The sequence below is a fragment of the Neoarius graeffei genome, chromosome 20 (genome assembly GCF_027579695.1).
Source record: "Neoarius graeffei isolate fNeoGra1 chromosome 20, fNeoGra1.pri, whole genome shotgun sequence".
NCBI lineage: Eukaryota > Metazoa > Chordata > Actinopteri > Siluriformes > Ariidae > Neoarius > Neoarius graeffei.
The window spans coordinates 54,958,223-54,979,717 of NC_083588.1; the positions used below are offsets into that span (position 1 = coordinate 54,958,223).

The 21,495-nt window shown below is 40.3% G+C and overlaps 1 protein-coding gene across 1 annotated transcript in view; it reads left to right on the top strand.

Moving 5' to 3' along the window:
• The window catches only part of plcd3a (phospholipase C, delta 3a), a 136,262-nt gene that overhangs the window by 39,397 nt on the left and 75,370 nt on the right, over positions 1-21,495 (top strand). The window contains exon 2 of the mRNA XM_060902031.1: positions 16,954-17,121. Coding sequence (XP_060758014.1) covers positions 16,954-17,121 — 168 coding nt within the window. The remainder of the gene's footprint in view (positions 1-16,953; positions 17,122-21,495) is intronic.

Sequence of the window (21,495 nt, forward strand, 5' to 3'; positions counted from 1 at the left end):
TGGTTAGTCAAATGACTTTCTATGGATTTGTCCGCCAAGTTGCCGTAGCCTTGTCCACGATTAACGTTAACACGTAGCTAGTTAACTTGGACACTGTTAGTTAGCATGTAAACACGGAGTTACGCTAATATGAATAACGTTAACTTATCTGAAGTCCTTTCAGAAATGCGTTTTAGCGTAATTATTTTCTGAGCAAGCTGCATTTACAGCTATTCCACTGTCTTCATGATTAACACACACATACAGTACATGTGTGCACACACTGCCAGAGCTGTGTCAAAGCACTACCATGCTGCTTTGTGGGGTGGGTAGAGGTGTTAAAATGAAAAGGAAAATGACAGTCTTTTTTTTTTTTTGTCAGTTCAGTTGCATTTCGTGTTGTAACATTCTACCAGGTGTTTATTGTACAGGTTCTACAAACTAGTCAGTAAATCCAGTCAGAGGCGTTAGGTTTTGTAAGCGTTGTGGCCAGGGGTTAAATTGGGATTGGTTATGTGGGGGGGCTCTGCCTCGTACCCGCCCCTGCCCCCGCCGCCCTGCCCCAATATACTTTTTGGAAAATAACCCTCTAATTTGATAACCATATCATATTGCACAGAGATATACACCTTATCTGTGTGTTGTAGGCCTATGTGTGTCTTGTAGTGCCCCCCTACACATTATGGCAGTTTGAATGTAGATTGGTTGGCCAATGTAACAGATTGTACAGGTTGTTGTACATTGGTTTGAAGGAAATGATTAGTGGGGGGTCTGGGGGTCCTCCCCCAGAAGTTTTTTATTATCATACATGTTATTTGCTGAATTCTGGTGCATTTTAATAAGTTGTTAGCTGACTTTACAGAGGTAGGTTGAGCAATATCATGTTAAATCTTGTCACATGCCTACAGGTGAAAAATGTGAAGGAGAAATGTTCAGTGAGAAAATTTGAAGGCTTGCACAATCTTAAACCAAAACAGTTGATTTATTTTGGAGGATAAATGTTAAATATGCCAAAACACTGTCAGTCAAATTGTCAATCAAATATATTCATGCAGTGAATGCAACCAAATACAAACAACACTATAACATTGGAAGCATTTATTATTGTTGTTATTATTATGTATTCAATTATTTATTTGGCATGTGGTGCTTTTTGTATTGTCTAGAACATACGTAAGATGAGCATATTATAGCAGCAAAATAGAAGCACAATCATTTGAATGCAGCAAAACTCAAATGATTGTGCTTCTATTTTGCTGCTATAATATGCTCATCTTATGTATGTTCTAGACAATACAAAAAGCACCACATGCCAAATAAATAATTGAATACATAATAATAACAATAATAATTACACTAATAATACACTAATAATATTAACAATAAATAATAATAAATTAACATTAAATTCAATATTAACAATAAATAATAAAACACTAATAATATTAACAGTACAGTGAACATAATCATTATCATATTTTTTATTATTAAAAACAAAATATCAAATAATACTGAAGAGGGGAAAAATAATACTGATCTAAATATGTTGTGTTTTTATTTTTAGACAGTATGTGTTTTGCTAAACACATACTGTCTAAAAATAAAATCACAACATATTTAGATCAGTATTATTTTTTCCCATGGAAATTGAACTCGCCAAATGCACAGACAGTTCGTTCAAGCACCTCTGATGGATTAGGATCGTATGCAGGTAAAAGGGGAGACGGTGTACGGAGAAAATTATAAACAAGTCACAACGCTGAAACACAAGCCCAAAAACCCGCAAACCACGACTTCTGATTTTTTTTTAAAGCGAGCTCACAAAAAAAGAAACCCCAAAGTCGCTTATAAAAAGCGGAATTGGCAACCCACGCAGTGTTCCAGAAACCAGAATCTCTGATCGCAAGTTCTGTTCTAAATAGCTTTGACAGGTCGTCTTGTTATCAGGAAAACTATGATCTCTCTCATAAAAGTCATGGGTTTATTGATTAATAAAACGATATTTAATTATTCAGAACTGAAAATCGTGAAAAGGGTTTGTTGCTTTTGATGTGTGCGTGATCATATGCCATCCGCTCCGAGCTTATGTGGACAGCCCCGGCCCAATTTAACCCCTGGTTGTGGCAATAATACAACAATGCGTTGACAAAAAATGTACTTTTAATACTTAAGTATTTTTAAAAGCGAGTACTTCAGTACTTTAACTTAACAACTTTCACTTGTATCAGAGGAACATTTCACCGGTGGGATCTGTACTTTGACTTAAGTAATGAACTTGGGTACTTTGTCCACCTCTGGAAATTGATAACAATTAAGTGTTTAATTGCTGTAATAGATTTTATCACGGGCGGCACGGTGGTGTAGTGGTTGGCGCTGTTGCCTCACAGCAAGAAGGTCTGGGTTCGAGCCCCGTCGCCGGCGAGGGCCTTTCTGTGCGGAGTTTGCATGTTCTCCCCGTGTCCGCGTGGGTTTCCTCCGGGTGCTCCGGTTTCCCCCACAGTCCAAAGACATGCAGGTTAGGTTAACTGGTGACTCTAAATTGACCGTAGGTGTGAATGTGAGTGTGAATGGTTGTCTGTGTCTATGTGTCAGCCCTGTGATGACCTGGCGACTTGTCCAGGGTGTACCCCGCCTTTCGCCCGTAGTCAGCTGGGATAGGCTCCAGCTTGCCTGCGACCCTGTAGAACAGGATAAAGCGGCTAGAGATAATGAGATGAGATGAGATTTTATCACTTGTGAGTACTCGAGTACTTTTCGCCAGTCCTAGTGTTCAAGATCCAGAGGTGGGGAGTAACGCGTTCCATTTTCACCGATACATGTACTTAAGTAACTTTTTCCAATAAATTGTACTTGTCGGAGTAGTTTTAATGCATAATACTCCATTACATTAGACTGCACACTTGTAGCTACTTTTATTTAATTTATTAAATTATTTTTATTCACACGCGCAAAGCTTCTACGACATTCGTCTGCTTTGGTGCACGGAGATCGAAAACACAAATGAACAAACTTCAGTAAAGACCAGGACTGTGTTAAGTTTTAAGAGATTAAACAGAGTTGTCATTTTGGTATTGGTTTAAAAAAAAAAAAAAGGTGTGCTTTATTTTCTGTCACTTTTCTTTCACTTTCACACACATGTACCCACGCCCAAACCCACATCCACCCACACACACACACACACACACACACAGAAAGAGAGAGAGAGAGAGAGATGCTCAGCTGTCTCTCTCCTGTGGTTCTTATCTCTTTTCTCTTTATTCTGGAAGATTTATGAAACTAACCTGTGGCAAAATTGCCTTCATTTATATTATTTGGTACATATTTAATTTGTTATTATTTTATCATTTTTAATATTATGAATAAGCCTGGCAGCATGGTGGTGTAGTGGTTAGCGCTGTCGCCTCACAGCAAGAAGGTCCGGGTTCGAGCCCCGTGGCCGGTGAGGGCCTTTCTGTGCGGAGTTTGCATGTTCTCCCCGTGTCCACGTGGGTTTCCTCCGGGTGCTCCGGTTTCCCCCACAGTCCAAAGACATGCAGGTTAGGTTAACTGGTGACTCTAAATTGTCCGTAGGTGTGAATGTGAGTGTGAATGGTTGTCTGTGTCTATGTGTCAGCCCTGTGATGACCTGGCGACTTGTCCAGGGTGTACCCCGCCTTTCGCCCGTAGTCAGCTGGGATAGGCTCCAGCTCGCCTGCGACCCTGTAGGACAGGATAAAGCGGCTAGAGATAATGAGAATGAGATGAGATGATATTCTGGTACATTTGAATGTAATACATTATCCATCCATCCATCCATCCATTGTCTATATATCTTATCCGTTAGGATCATGGGGGAAGCTGGATGGATGGATGGATGGATGGATGGATGGATAGTCTGTGATTTGAATTCAGTAGGTTTCGGTCCACTAAACAAAAATAATTGGGTGGGAAAATTCCTTTTATGACCTACACTTCAAAAATCTGAAAGCCAGTCTACCTTTAATTATTTTCCCAAAGGTACAGCATGATGACTCAAAATCTGTTCCTCTTTGTGGAGCAAAACTCTGACATTGGGACTTATCACTCCATTAGACTTTCTGCCACTGGTTGTCACGCTATACTTTAAGACCTTGAGTGGAGTGAAATATCTGCTGCTTGGCCTTTGTGCAGAAAACGGTTTCTTAACTGCAAGACCATTATGCTTTCACTCTGGTGCCAGATGAATCCACCAGATGCTCGGCAAGGATTTGTCTAGATTTCTTTCCACCCAATAAGGAATGACCTTTAACTGTTGTCCCTCAGATGGAGACAGTTTTTTTTGGTCGGTTTACTGCCTTTTCTCTCATGATTTTTCCCCGTTTCTTGATTTCTTTGACAGTTTGAACAAAATCCAGTTGACTGAACTATTGTTTTCTGAATTCTTTTTAAATAAAAGCTGTAGCTTTACGTCTCTTAAAGCAGTGCTTCTCAAAGTGGTCAGGGTGTAGGGGTCCAAGCACAAAAGCCAACTCAGACTTAATGTGTGTTCTGTTGGTTCAGGAATGGAAAGCTCTTTGGCTCCAAAAGCTGTTTTTTTTGTTTGTTTTGTTTTTTTGTTTAATTAATAATATTCTTGAAATAGATCCATACCACTTCTTTTGCAGTTAAAGGATAGCCTAGTAAACTAGACCCACCTGCCTAGCGGCCAAAAATATTTTTGCCTACGAGTGGGTCTAGCCTCGGACCATATCAACAACACACCCCGGGCATCAAATCGTGCCAGCCAATCACAACGCAAGGTTTTTGTTTGGATTCTTTGGACGGGCTTTTGCAGGAGTGACGACAAGCCTGCGCGACGCTGGAGAAAGCACAACAGTTAAGATGGCTACGGCTATTGAACAGCGCTCGTTTGACTCCGCTTTGGAATCAGTTTTAGAAGATTTAGACTTGGAGTTTTCGTTGAAACATGAGCAGGAAGAGGCTCTCCGCTCATTCCTTTTCAAGAAGGACGTTTTCGCTGTTTTGCTGACCGGCTATGGCAAAAGTCTGATCTACCAGCTGGCTCCGCTGGTAGCCAAAAGGATGGGGCTAAGTGAAAACCCTATGGTGGTCATTGTCTCCCCCACTGCTTTCTGTCGCTCTGAGTACATCACAGTCACTGTTGCACTGATTGGTCAGAGCGTTGGCCTATACGCACAGAGGCAGTTTGAAAGACAACGGGTTGTTCCTACCCACACCCTTCGGAAATGTCTACGACCGAGACCAGACTAAATATTCACATTTAGTCTGGCTTGCCAGGCTAGTTAAAGGAGTCTTTAGTTATAAAAAGTTTGACAACTTCTGTGTTAAATTGTGCCTTAAAACCCATTGCTATCCAGTCTTACCCCTTTTCGACCAACAGGGAACGGGTTCTTGAACCAGTTCCGTTCAGGATTCTTTGAACCTTGGTGCCAGGTACCAAACCAGCCCACGTTTTCACCAGTTTTGAGTTGAACCGTTGTAATCAAGGATGCGTCATGAATGGAGGACGTTGCACAAGACTCAACTGGAGTAAACAGTCATCGCAAGATGGCGGACTGCATTGCTTACCCTCAAGCTTTTGGTCTGTTACTGCAGATGTTTGTTTTCTGTCCATTTTTTTCTGAAGATGTATCTTTTCCTGTTGTGTTCTCCATTGCTGCGTTCGGCTTCCTCTCCAAACTATTATGCCCACTGATGTCATCATGGTTCATCACGGTGCTGGAAGAACTCGCGATATTTTGGTTCCAGCTGGGAACCAACTTTTCTGGCTTTTTTCCAATTTATTTTTGGTCAAAATTCTCCAAACAGTTCAAAATTTGGTGCATGAACAAGAATGGAACCCATTCCCTGTTGGTGGAAAAGGGGTATCTTTGGAATTACTGTCTGTATTAACCTCCCCATGTCAAAGTCCCTCTCACGCCAGAATCTGGTCTTCCCAAGCAGTCTTCTGTCCCAGTACTAACCAACTCTTTAAGGCGTATGGGTGCAGGGCCAATCTTTGTTTCGATAGCCCTCAGCCTCTCGCCTATACAGCTAGGGTTACAGTGGGGGACTAGACCTCTGGACCTACAGATCTTGATAGTCATGTATTGTAAATGGATGGCTGAAGATGAAAATAAAGCTGACACTTGGTGAGCATCAACTGGTTGTTTTAGTCTTATTCCATAAATATGTCACTAATATAGTTGAATATTAATTATAATAAGTCTTCAATCAAAAACAATCACAGCAACTTTTGGCAAAAAAAAAAAAACCTCATAATATTACCAAAAAAGAGTGGCTTTCAAGGAGGTCTGCAAGTAGCAAGAAATGCATTAGAATGCACCTCCGAGCATGTAGAACCCGTGAGCTTTTGGGGGACGAAGGCTGCCCCCAAACCCCTGGCCATTATGACTGGTCCCACTATGCTGACATTTTGGTCAAGTTAGAACCCTGATTTACGTATATAAAAGCTAATGTTGAGTTGAATTTAATACATTTCATGACTAACAAACACTACCTTGAGGCCTTATTATAATTCTATATAATTCTGGTAGTAGTGGGTCCAAAACTCTTCAATTGTAAAAAGCTCTACGTTCAATGTAGGTTTTTTATTTTATTTTATTTTGTATTTCAGTTTACCAGGCACATTTTTAATGCAGTATAACCTGGTTAAAAACGTCCGTCCAAAGTTGCAATGAAGCCTACACCACTGCTAAGCAAGGATGAGTGACGAAGGAGGCTAGTAGATTGATGTAGTGGGAGAAAGATGCCAATAAACGCTTCCAAGGATCCAGGAAATTTTGTACATCTAGTCCCAGAGTCCAAGAGGTGTGTGTCAAATGGTATACTCTGCGCTCTACACTGTATTATTACACTATAATTATGTACTTAAGCAATCTCGAGCCTGTACTGTGGTAAAGCTTCAATTTCATCACTAACATTTTACACTAAATTTCAAAACAAAAATGTTCCATCTAAACTTCTTTTCTCCTAACTTGTGTCTGTCGTGTAGCTGAATTCTTGCTTGTCAGCTATTTATTTGTGGTCAAAATTCAAATCATGGCCGCATCTGAATACTCCGCCCCTTTCGCAAGAACAGAAATTGTGAACAAAGAATGTAAAAGTGTCCAGTATTCCACACTTCATTTTTAATCATCTGGGTATAAATAGTGCATTATATTGTGCCATGTTTTCCATACTATTTGCAGTAAAACTATGAGAAGTAGACAGTATGAGATACAGCTCTTGGTTGTCAGTGACAGAAATAAGCACACACTGTCAGAAATAGGGGTACAGTAGGAGTCGATTTCTGTCCCCCATGGTACAATCTACACTAATGTACAACCCCGATTCCACAAAAGTTGGGACAAAGTACAAATTGTAAATAAAAACGGAATGCAATGATGTGGAAGTTTCAAAATTCCATATTTTATTCAGAATAGAACATAGATGACATATCAAATGTTTAAACTGAGAAAATGTATCATTTAAAGAGAAAAATTAGGTGATTTTAAATTTCATGACAACACCACATCTCAAAAAAGTTGGGACAAGGCCATGTTTCCCACTGTGAGACATCCCCTTTTCTCTTTACAACAGTCTGTAAACGTCTGGGGACTGAGGAGACAAGTTGCTCAAGTTTAGGGATAGGAATGTTAACCCATTCTTGTCTAATGTAGGATTCTAGTTGCTCAACTGTCTTAGGTCTTTTTTGTCATATCTTCCGTTTTATGATGCGCCAAATGTTTTCTACGGGTGAAAGATCTGGACTGCAGGCTGGCCAGTTCAGTACCCGGACCCTTCTTCTACGCAGCCATGTTGCTGTAATTGATGCAGTATGTGGTTTGGCATTGTCATGTTGGAAAATGCAAGGTCTTCCCTGAAAGAGACGTCGTCTGGATGGGAGCATATGTTGCTCTAGAACCTGGATATACCTTTCAGCATTGATGGTGTCTTTCCAGATGTGTAAGCTGCCCATGCCACACGCACTAATGCAACCCCATACCATCAGAGATGCAGGCTTCTGAACTGAGCGCTGATAACAACTTGGGTCGTCCTTCTCCTCTTTAGTCCGAATGACACAGCGTCCCTGATTTCCATAAAGAACTTCAAATTTTGATTCGTCTGACCACAGAACAGTTTTCCACTTTGCCACAGTCCATTTTAAATGAGCCTTGACCCAGAGAAGACATCTGCGCTTCTGGATCATGTTTAGATACGGCTTCTTCTTTGAACTATAGAGTTTTAGTTGGCAACGGCGGATGGCACGGTGAATTGTGTTCACAGATAATGTTCTCTGGAAATATTCCTGAGCCCATTTTGTGATTTCCAATACAGAAGCATGCCTGTATGTGATGCAGTGCCGTCTAAGGGCCCGAAGATCACGGGCACCCAGTATGGTTTTCCGGCCTTGACCCTTACGCACAGAGATTCTTCCAGATTCTCTGAATCTTTTGAAGATATTATGCACTGTAGATGATGATATGTTCAAACTCTTTGCAATTTTACACTGTCGAACTCCTTTCTGATATTGCTCCACTATTTGTCGGCACAGAATTAGGGGGATTGGTGATCCTCTTCCCATCTTTACTTCTGAGAGCTGCTGCCACTCCAAGATGCTCTTTTTATACCCAGTCATGTTAATGACCTATTGCCAATTGACCTAATGAGTTGCAATTTGGTCCTCCAGCTGTTCCTTTTTTGTACCTTTAACTTTTCCAGCCTCTTATTGCCCCTGTCCCAACTTTTTTGAGATGTGTTGCTGTCATGAAATTTCAAATGAGCCAATATTTGGCATGAAATTTCAAAAGGTCTCACTTTCGACATCTGATATGTTGTCTATGTTCTATTGTGAATACAATATCAGGTTTTGAGATTTGTAAATTATTGCATTCCGTTTTTATTTACAATTTGTACTTTGTCCCAACTTTTTTGGAATCGGGGTTGTACTTTCTAGGGGTCATTATTGGACCTCAAGATAACTATGTGTACCTTTTTAGGGTCAAAAAGGTACATATATGGTCCCAAGCAGTATATAAAGGGTACAGATAAGTACCTTAATGAGTACTGCCCTAGTGACAAGCCATTGCACCCCTAAAGGTACAATAACGTACCTAATCTGTCTCATATATCATATAGCACTACATTATTTAAGATATCCCGATTCTATATGCACTCATGTGGATGAACCAGCTGAAATCGTTGATTCTTAAACTGAGAGTGCAGCATGGCATGGAAACTCTTTTAGCTTAATGATGGATGGATGGATGGATAGTCAATGCAGTGTCTCCAGCGGCATCTGGGAGGCTTTAACTCCATGTTCAACTCCTGCCTCAGTAGCATCCAAAATATTTCTGGATTAACCTCTTTGAGCTGGCATGTGCTGCTGATTTGACTCTAAACTGAGTGCGACTGGATCGTGGCTCTGAATTTGCTATTTTGCACATGGTGCAAGGATTTTATTTCAATTTTTTATCCTTAAAGAACAGCAAAAATAACAGAGGAGGAATTCTTTTTGGAGTGGAGTGGAAAAACATGCTACATAAATGAGCAACGTTTTAACAGTCTATTAAAACAAAATGGGGGGAAAAAGTCTTTTCCAGCGTCATCTTGTGCTGTTGAATTCAGAATTGGGTTCATTTAGTCTGAAATAGGGGTGGCACGGTGGTGTAGCGGTTAGCACTGTCGCCTCACAGCAAGAAGGTTCTGGGTTCCCAGTGACCAACAGGGGCCTTTCTGTGTGGAGTTTGCATGTTCTCCCCGTATCTGTGTGGGTTTCCCCCACAGTCCAAAGACATGCAGGTTAGGCCAACTGGTGACTCTAAATTGACTGTAGGTGTATACGTGTCAGTCCTGCGATGATCTGGTGACTTGTCCAGGGTGTACCCCGCCTCTTGCCCATAGTCAGCTGGGATAGGCTCCAGGTTGCCCACGACCCTGCACATGATAAGCGGTTACGAATAATGGATAGTCTGAAATATTTTCTTCCAGTCAGTGTACGTTTGCTTGGCTGTTTTTTCCCCATGGTTCAACAATGCCTATGCAACCCCTGACCAATTCACACAACTCAATCCATACCACAAGTAGAGATAAGGGGCAGGGCTAACACTAATTCCCTTTTCTTACAATTTTATTTCCAGATAAAGTTTCCTTCACCGTTACACAATTGCACTTTTGGAACATGTCATACACAGTAGCTTGTACGTCTGGGAAGGCATCATTAATACTGAATGATATATACACATTTCAGAGCAATATGCTGCCATCCAGACAAAATCTTTTTCAGGGAAGGCCTTCCTTCTTTCAGCAAGACAATGCCAAACCACTTTCTGCACATATTAAAACTGCATGGCTCCATAGTAAAAGAGTCCAGGTGCTAAACTGGCCTGCCTGCAGTCTAGACCTGTCTCCCGTTTCAAACATTTGGCACATTATGAAGCGCAAAATATGATAAAGGAGATCCCAAACTGTTGAGCAACTGAAATTGTATATCAGGCAAGAATGGGAGAACATTTCCCTTTCAAAACTACAGCAATTGGTGTCTTCAGTTCCCAAATGTTTATAGAGTGTTAAAAGTAGAGGTGATGCAACACAGTGGTAAACAGTCCCAACTTTTCTGAAACGTGTTGCTGACGTCAAATTCAAAATGAGCATATATTTTTAAAAAATTAAATAAATAAAAAATAAAAATTCTCAGTTTCAACATTTGATATGTTGTCTTTGTACTATTTCTGATGAAATATAGGGTTTCCATGATTTGCAAATTATCATGTTCTGTTTTTATTTACAGTTTTGCACAGCGTCCATACATTTTTGGATTTGGGGTGTCTAATCTGTTGCACTGTAAAAAGTGATTTTGGAGAGTGGTAAATATAATCTATGCAAACCAGATAAAATTTACTTGATTATTGCAGTCAGCCAAGGAATTATAAAGTAATGGGTAAATTATACATATGCTACCTATTCGTTAACAGTAACAACCGTTACATGGAAAAATATGGTAAAATGTACCCCAAAGCCGTGAGTCCTGTGCTCCAAATTGCGCATGCGTCAGACCGCGCGTTTGAGTGAGCGGGACAGGGAACTCTCTGACTGCCATCTTCCTCTCTCCGGCTGTTAGTTTAGTGAGTTATAAAACAGGTTCATTACTTGAAATGTTGTGTGAAGCTGTTGTACTGCACTTTATTTTGTGTTTTTTGATCATTTGGTGCATCATTGCTGCATATAAACAAGGCGGTTCAGTTATTTGTTGTATAAATGCACCTGGACTGCAGATTTGGTCAGTCCAGAAACAACATTTGAAGCTGTTAGTTAGTGAGTTATAAAACAGGTTCATTACTTGAAATGTTGTGTGAAGCTGTTGTACTGCACTCCATTCTGGTTTTTTTTTTTTTGATGATTTTATGGATTAAAAACATTGAGATGATGAACCATCTGAAAGTCTTTTTTTGGGGGGGTACATCTTACCTTCTCCGAATAAGTAATGGTTACTAACTGATATTAATGACCTTTGGTTAGTAATGATCAGGTATTACCTACTAGCAAACAAGAGATAATTTTACCCAATTTCAATGAGAAAGTAGCTGTTGAATAGATACATAAATGTGAGGTAAATTTTACCCAATTTATTTAAGTATTTCATAGTTTTTTATTTCAGTTATTTTATACTCAATATATGGAATTAAATCTACCCCAAACAAGTCAATGCAAATTGTTACCTCAGATTTATTGGGTAAATTCTATAGGTTACTTTTTTCAGTGTGTCACCCAGAAGAAGATGGGTTTCCTTTTGAGTCTGGTTCCTTTGAAGGTTTCTTCCTCAAGTCGTCTCAGGGAGTTTTTCTTCACGACCATCGCCCAGGCTTGCTCATTCGGGATACATTTCTAAATTCACATGTTTAAAATTTATATCAGGAATTGATCTGTTTCTCTGAAGCTGCTTTGCGGCGATGTCTATTGTTAAAACTACTATACCAATAAAATTGACTTGACCTTCCAACAGTGAAATGAACCAAGAATGGGTTTAGTACCGTGGGTTTAGTACCAGTACATCTTGGCGACTTATCTGATAAGTTGATGAAATCTGCCATATGAGTGACCATCTTTGAGGTTATAGCGCAGGTCGTGTGAGGTGTGAAGTGTGTGTTGGGGTTGCTGTGTTGTTTATTTCTTTGCTCTGATTGAATCAGACAGGTTGGAGTGAACTTCTCTGCAAAAAACATCACCATATCCTATCCATCCATCACACTACAGTCTTCCTGCCTTGAAGAACTAATGGAAGTTCCACTTGACCTGCCAGGGCCTGTCCGATTTCTCATCTCCCCTTACTGAATAACAATTTCTTTTCTTTCCATATTACCACAACACTAATGTGACAGCTTTTCAAAATACAAAACCACACGCACAAATACCTTTTCTCCTCTGATAAATAGTCGTGTTATTTTTGTTCTACTGCAGACTTACTCATAGTCTCTCTCTCTCTCTCTCTCTTGCTCTGTCTCTCTCTCTTTGACAAAATGCTCTTTTCTCTCATTTCCTCATTAAACCCTGATCCCACTCATTTTTCGTTGGATCACGTTGGTTGGAGTCATTTCCTTACATCATACTCGTTTTTTTTTAAATTCTCCTAGTCATTATATTACAGTATTTGACACACAACAAGCCTCACTGCAAAAAATGGCCTTTCAAAAATAAGAAATAAAAGATTAAAACAAAGCATATTTGCTTGAATCAGGTGAAAAAAATCTGCCAATGGAACTAGTCAAATTTGACTTGGTAAGATTTCTTGAAGTAAGATGAAAAATCTAACCTGTTTTTAGATGAAATAATTCCAAAATAAGATTGGGGAATTTATTATGCAAGATCTGATTAACTCAAAATAATCAAAATAGTTCTTATAACAAGATCGTACTTCTTACATTTAATCAATCAATCAATCAAACTTTATTACAGACTCCAACGTCCAATTAGACATAAAAAACATGTACAGTACAAAACAAACATACATTGTGACAGTTGTAAAATCACAATAAATAAGTAAATAAATAAATATATTAATGCCCTTCCTATAGTATGCACAAGTACCAGTGTTTCCACATATAGGACTGATATCTTACAGAACTGCCATTTAGCCATTCAAGTCATTTTTATTTATTTCATTTTAAGGGTATTTCACTTAAATTCATGACAGTCTTAGCAGTAAAAACTGAATTTAAGATAAATATACTAATATTAGGATTGTTAAATTCTACAACTAAGCATTGCTAGCTTAAAAGATTCTCCTTTTGTGACCTGTAATTAGTAAAATACTCTAGATATGAGACCAGAGACTATCTTGAATCAAGTTGACGACATGTGTAGCATTGCAACAAGTTTTTTTTTTTTCCCATTTCAACATTCAAACATTAAAACATCTCTTAAGATTCCACTTCCCCAGGACCTCAGGCACCAAAAAAAAAAAGTCTACGCATTTTGACTTATGGTGATGATACACGGGGCAACTTTTTGGGCAGTGTTGCCGAGTAATGTTGCTGGGCAATTGCGTTTTGACTCTTTTCTATTGAGATTGGGCAACATTGTTTCTTTCTGAATGGTTTTGATAATCTCTGGCAACTTTTTGAGATAAGCCAATCAGAACGCGAGTATTGAGTCATGTGACCTCCGGTGAGGTTCGGATCAGAAATTTCAAACAAATATGGCGGCCGCTCAGTGGCGTGAAGAGATGGAGAGACTCCTCATCTGTTTTTACGTTGTTATTTTAATATTCTATATGGAGGAATTTACCTCACCAAAGCTCTAAAAAACAACAGACAGCTTGATTAAATGGTCACAGCAAAAATTAAGACATCGATTTTTTTTAGCTAACTGTAAACTGCCGTTGCTAACTGTTGTTGCCCATTGTTAGTTGCCCTGAAAAGTTGCCCTGTGTCTCAGCTAGTTGCCCGTTGCCAGCAACATTGCTCGGCAACATTGCCCAAAAAGTTGCCCCGTGTATCATCACCATTACAGTGCTTACACAACGCCAAAGCAACAGTGCATTTTGGGGGCACTGACTATTCATGTGTACGAGGGGTTTACAAGATCAGGCACAAAAAAACAACCAAACAAACAAAAAAACACTGAACTTAACTCACAGCATTCCAAAAAGACCTCACTAAAACGCCCTCCGCTCACTCATAGCCTTTTTGAAGGCACTTGTCTGGTCTAGAGTCTGTACAGCATCTAGAAGGAGCTCACTCTGAATGACTGAGAAAACAGTCGCAGTAAACTTAGGATCTGTAAGGTGGAGTTGAATTGTAATGAAAGAGTCAAAGATTTCAGTAAAGTTCATTTATTCCCAAAACAAGCATACTTTTTTTTTCTTGAAACAAGATGAACCGCACTTGACAAATGTCCAAAATGTACTTATTTGTTTAAAAAAAACCTTGTTTTATTTTCAAAGGTGCTCCAAATAAGACTTTTTCAAGACATTTTGTCTATACAAGATTTTCAAGATGGACTGTCTAAAAACTAGCCTTTCTAGCTAAATGAGGTTTTGCTTGTTGGGCAATTATGTCTTATAATAAGGGTGGCTAGATGTTTTGACTTGAAAATAGACAAATAAACTTCCTAAGATTTTTATTTTTTGCAGTGTAATCTTGTGGATAGACCTCATCTCAGTCTTATGACTACACACACACTGACCATTGACCTACTAATGCTGCTTGTGTGTGTCTGCTTTAGCAGAAGTGCGATTATACCGAAAGCCAACTGTTAATATTGTAGTAAGTGTGTGTGAGTCAGTGCTAGGAAGAGCACTAATTACTGACACAGCACCACATAAATGTAGGTTCACTGTCGGGACGGCACGGAAGGAGGTTGTGTGTGCGTGTGTGTACTTGTACTTAATACATATTGAGGACTGGAATATGTATTTTACCGACAGTGTGAGAACATTTTTGGGACGTGAGGATATTTTGGCTGGTCTTCACTTCTTCAAAGGGCTGTTTGAGGGTTAAGACTTTAAGTTTTAGGGTTCAGGTTAGAATGAGGTTTAGGTTAGAGTTAGGGTAAGAGTTAGGGATTTAGTTTTGATGGTTAAGGTTAGGGGAAGGGGCTTGGGAATGCATTATGCTAATGAGGGTCCCCACAAAGCTAGAAGTACAAGAGTGTGTGTGTGTGTGTGTGTGTGTGTGTAGTATTGTCATATAGGATTTACTACACATAGCAGGTGTGCTGGATGCAGACTTTATGAACCCTGTAAGAAAAACAACTTGGAGAGATAGAGTTTAGCGGACCGAAGAGAGGAGAGAGTCACATGCTATTTCTTCTTCGTCGTCTTCTTCTCCTTCTTCTTGGGTCTTCTTCAACTTTTGACACTTTATATTACGTTCACATGCTGTAATGAATTTAATTTCTCATCTCATCTCATTATCTCTAGCCGCTTTATCCTGTTCTACAGGGTCACAGGCAAGCTGGAGCCTATCCCAGCTGACTACGGGCGAAAGGCGGGGTACACCCTGGACAAGTCGCCAGGTCATCACAGGGCTGACACATAGACACAGACAACCATTCACACTCACATTCATACCTACGGTCAATTTAGAGTCACCAGTTAACCTAACCTGCATGTCTTTGGACTGTGGGGGAAACCGGAGCACCCGGAGGAAACCCACGCGGACACGGGGAGAACATGCAAACTCCGCACAGAAAGGCCCTCGCCAGCCACGGGGCTCGAACCCAGGACCTTCTTGCTGTGAGGCGACAGCGCTAACCACTACACCACCGTGCCGCCCAGAATTTAATTTATGTTACATTATTTAAAAATAGGTCATTGAGATTAATTTGTATTTTTATTGAGGTATATTACAGTACATATAAGAAAAATATAAAAATATCAAATATAATATTCTATCATATTTTATTCTATCCACATTCACTGGATATGAGCAATTGTGCACTCTGATTGGCTACTCTACTACTAGACTATCAGCTCATATACCATGAGTAGAGAAAAACAAAATGGCAGAGCATGTTGCTGAACCAAACGAGGACGAAATAAAAACTCTACTCGACAACAAAACCACAAAAATTTTTATCCAGTATTTAAAAGAAACAGAAATAGCTAATAGAATATAGTTTTTTTTTTCTCCTCCCAATATCTCCCGTTCCACACTCCAGCCCAGTCGGTGGTGGAAATGCACCTTTAAGTTGGTTTGCCAACTGCCAAAAAACCCTAAAGAAGAGGAAGAAGAAAACCCCAAAAAATACAAAAAAAAGCAACAAAATATGGAATAAACGTATTTGTTCCATAAAACTATAATATATCTTTTTTTTTATTTTTCAATAATTATTATTATCACATTTTTCACAAATTGTTACTGTCGTTTCGTCGGTTTGTTTACATTCTAAGCGGAGATGATTTTGTCGGACGTTTTGTATAAAGTTTTGATTTATTGAATTTGCAAAAAATAAAAAATGCTCTGCTTCTCAAAATCCAGTGAATGTGGATAGAATATATAGAATATTTATCTAATAGTATAAAACTAACACGTTGTTGGTATTATATTATATTTTTTTACTTTTTGCCTACTGCCCTGTGATGACCTGGCGACTTGTCCAGGGTGTACCCCGCCTTTCGCCCGTAGTCAGCTGGGATAGGCTCCAGCTCGCCTGCAACCCTGTAGAACAGGATAAAGCGGCTAGAGATAATGAGATGAGATGAGACTTTTTGCCTATTTTTGATGCTCTTATTTGTCCTGAAGCTGTTCGTGGCAGATAACGGCCTTTTCCCTGAGTGCAGCTTTAATTGGAATTATATTCAGCACAGGTTTTTTAAATTATTTGAACTTTGGCAGTTGTTCTCCTAAAGCTCACAGGAACCACAGGATTTTCTGGCAAAAATCATCCAAAAGACAATGTAGAAAATATTGGAAACTGAAGGAGATTTTTGTAAGATTTAAGGTTTATTTGACAGTTGTTTTTTTTCCGCCCTCAAAGTTTCAGTGTGTGTGTGTGTGTGTGGTCTGTCCACAGGCCTGCTGGACGATGAGGACGTGCGTGTAATGCTGCAGGGCTCCAGGATGGTGAAGGTGCGCTCACCACGCTGGCAGAAAGACCGCAGCTTCCGGCTGCTAGAGGACTGCGTCACTGTGTGGTGTGAGTCCAGCAAGACCTCTGACAAAGCCAAGAACCGCCAGACCTGTGAGTGTAAACCCTCCCCACACACACCCACACACACACACATATTTTTGTGACTTTTCAAGATTATACATACAGCGTATACATTGTTTGTACATTACCTATATGTCATAAGAATTTTCTTATTAAATTGATAACCTTATTTTCTTATTAAAATTGATAGTCAGTGCTCTAAACCTGCAGACAGTAATGTGCTTTGACATTAGAGAACTATAAAAATAAGAATAAAATATGTAGATCGTGGTGTGTTCCAGGACTCAGATGAAAAGGATCATTGTTGTTGCATAACTGCTGTAACATTTGGTCAGCTGTAGGGTGGAATTTACATTCATCCAGGAAGGAAACTGAAAACGTTCCCTGCAGAACGGTATTGTTCACTAACGGCAATCATAAAAGTAAACATCCCGAGTAACACAGCCACGACTGCTTCACTTTCCCAAGCACTGACTTGATGCCAGCGTATTGTGTTTACTGGGCTTGTTTCTGGCTAACGTCAAACCTCCTCTGAGTTCTGAAAATGGAAATAAACTACTGAGAACAAAATGCCATATGGCACGTTTAACGCGTTTAACATTTAAAGAGCCATTCCACCATTGGATGTACTCTTTGGCATAAAATACAATATACTTTTATGACAACATGACTAGACAGAGAAATCTTTTAGCTTCAAAATTATATATCAAACATAATTTTTTGACAACGACAAGTTTATTAATTTTGCGACCAAAGTCACCTACCCTTTTAATTTCCGCGCGGTAGTGAAACGTGATGTCATCGGCAGGTGCCCCTTCTTGTGTACCACGTGACGTCTCCTGCCTCTCGGATTTGTCCTACCAAGCCTACTGCGCATGCGCGAAATCCAGGAGGGGAGGAAAATTCAACAGTAGTAGTGATGGGAATTTCGGCTCTTTTTCGGGAGCCGGCTCTTTTGGCTCTTCTTACTATAAGGAGCCGGCTCTTTCGGCTCCCAAACGGCTCCTGAGATTTTATTTTTGATTTAATTGCTGCAATTAACTAGTTAATTCTGATTCTATTTCTCCTCTCAGTTATAATCTGTCCTGCTTTTGAAAAGATCCTCTCTGAGGGGACAGATGCTGCCACTATACACATCCTCCGTGCCATCACGTGTGTAAGCCATGGATAGAGTGCAGCCTTGGTCTCCCACCAGCTTAGTGGGTCTGCGTTTCGCTGTAACAGGGGCTCCTTTGTTCTGTAAAGTTATCCCACCTCTTGGATTTGTCCTACCAAGCCTACTGCGCATGCGCGAAGCCTACTGTGCATGCGCAGAACACATGACGCCATTACAATTAGCGAGTTCTCATGCAGACCGTTTTATTATTCACAACAAGTCATTACGAATTATTTGACTCGGCCAAAGACTCGACCAGTACGCACAAAACATAAAAATCGGCAAATGCGTGAAATACTCACCGATTTTCTATCAGCCCAGCTGATCGGTAGGACAAAACTACTGTTTAGTGATGTGTCGGTCGCGAACTATCCGGTTCAAAGAGCCGGCTCTTTGAAGTGAACGACGGGAGCCGGCTCTTCGGTGGGAGCCGAGTTGGGGAGCCGAATTAGTTTTTTGTCCTTAGGTGCCTCAGAGAGAGAGAGAGAGACTTTCACAAAAAAAGTTGCTGTCCGATTGCGTCTTTGTGTTGTCTATTACCATTCAAAGGAGCCCCTGTTACAGCGAAACGCAGACCCACTAAGCTGGTGGGAGACCAAGGCTGCACTCTATCCACGGCTTACACACGTGATGGCACGGAGGATGTGTATAGTGGCAGCATCTGTCCCCTCAGAGAGAATCTTTTCAAAAGCAGGACAGATTATAACTGAGAGGAGAAATAGAATCAGAATTAACTAGTTAATTGCAGCAATTAAATCAAAAATAAAATCTCAGGAGCCGTTTGGGAGCCGAAAGAGCCGGCTCCTTATAGTAAGAAGAGCCAAAAGAGCCGGCTCCCGAAAAAGAGCCGAAATTCCCATCAGTACTACTGTTGAATTTTCCTCCCCTCCTGGATTTCGTGCATGCGCAGTAGGCAATTTCGCGCATGCGCAGTAGGCTTGGTAGGACAAATCCGAGAGGCAGGATACGTCACGTGGTACACAAGAAGGGGCACCTGCCGATGACATCACGTTTCACTACCGCGCGGAAATTAAAAGGGTAGGTGACTTTGGTCGCAAAATTAATATACTTGTCGTTGTCAAAAAATTATGTTTGATATATCATTTTGAAGGCGGCACGGTGGTGTAGTGGTTAGCGCTGTCGCCTCACAGCAAGAAGGTCCTGGGTTCGAGCCCCGGTGCCGGCGAGGGCCTTTCTGTGTGGAGTTTGCATGTTCTCCCCGTGTCCGTGTGGGTTTCCTCCGGGTGCTCCGGTTTCCCCCACAGTCCAAAGACATGCAGGTTAGGTTAACTGGTGACTCTAAATTGACCGTAGGTGTGAATGTGAGTGTGAATGGTTGTCTGTGTCTATGTGTCAGCCCTGTGATGACCTGGCGACTTGTCCAGGGTGTACCCCGCCTTTCACCCGTAGTCAGCTGGGATAGGCTCCAGCTTGCCTGCGACCCTGTAGAAGGATAAAGCGGCTAGAGATAATGAGATATCATTTTGAAGCTAAAAGATTTCTCTGTCTAGTCATGTTGTCATAAAAGTATATTGTATTTTATGCCAAAGAGTACATCCAATGGTGGAATGCCTCTTTAAGCGTGACTTTGTTTCGAATCAGATTTACGGATTCGCTTTGATAAAAGTATGATGCGCTATAGGACGAGGAGAAACAGAGAACATTGGAAGCTCGTCTGTACAAAAATTAAATCGTTCAATATTAACTTGTTCAATATCATGCTAGCTGAATGGATATATTTGATATACCACTCAAAGCCAGCCGATATTATTTAATTATTTAGCGTCCACCAGTGTTTCACCAGCTGTCGCCTTGAAGGTTTGTTCCATTTCAGTGTATCCAGGTTCTGATGTTGGGTTTGTTCCTAAGAGTGTTGAATCCTGTTTGAAATTTGTGTCGTAAATAGGGGGTTATGTTTGAGTGGTAAACACAACAGACTGCTTCTTATTTACTTTGCAGATCTGTGCATGCACACTTTAGATAGCAAAAACCTCAAGAGATGACGTCATGTATTTGGAGAATGTAATGTACACACTGTGATTTTTGAACCACAATGTCGTGCCACTTCCTGTGCTCTAACACTGAATTCTAGCAGCTCCTGGAAACAAACTAGCAATGTTTTAACGTTCTAACACCTTTGTTTACACCATAAATGTAAATAGTACACCTCAAACATCTCACATAGCTTTGTCGTCAGAATAACTGACTCCCAGTAAAACTGTCAAGATAAGATCAGTTTTGACTGATTTGTTGATTTTGCAACTCTTGGTACCTTTTAACGATAATCGTTTGCTGTGAAAAAGATTTTTTAAAACTCAGCCTCGAATAGTAATCTTGATAAAGACCTAAAAAAAAGTTTGAATGCTGAACAAAATTGGGACAGAATGAGTCGGCTTGCTAGCACTGCGCTATACGGTATGTTGCCAGAGAAGTATTTCACTTAAAGTGCCATTCCACCATTGGATGTATTTTTTTGGCATAAAATACAATATATTTTATGACAACATGACTAGACAGAGAAATCTTTTAGCTTCAAAATGATATATCAAACATAATTTTTTGACAACGACAAGTATATTAATTTTGCGACCAAAGTCACCTACCCTTTTAATTTCCGCGCGGTAGTGAAACGTGATGTCATCGGCAGGTTCCCCTTCTTGTGTATCACGTCACGTGTGACGTGGCACAGATTATCAGCAATGGCGGAGAACGCGATTGTCAGCTTCGGAAAAGAAGCGAAGGAAAATAGCAAGTGATGCCCAAAGGAGACGGTCGATGGTGAATATCGGCACAGCAATCAACAAGTGGAAATCGCGTTCTGTCCACCATTGCTGATAATCTGTGCCACGTCACACGTGACGTGGTACACAAGAAGGGGAACCTGCCGATGACATCACGTTTCACTACCGCGCGGAAATTAAAAGGGTAGGTGACTTTGGTCGCAAAATTAATATACTTGTCGTTGTCAAAAAATTATGTTTGATATATCATTTTGAAGCTAAAAGATTTCTCTGTCTAGTCATGTTGTCATAAAATATATTGTATTTTATGCCAAAGAATACATCCAATGGTGGAATGGCACTTTAACTGCTACCTATCTAACATGAGCTATAATTTTAGTAGCTCGCCAAGTTTGCGAGGCTAAAGTTATCTCATCTCATTATCTCTAGCCGCTTTATCCTGTTCTACAGGGTTGCAGGCAAGCTGGAGCCTATCCCAGCTGACTACGGGCGAGAGGCGGGGTACAC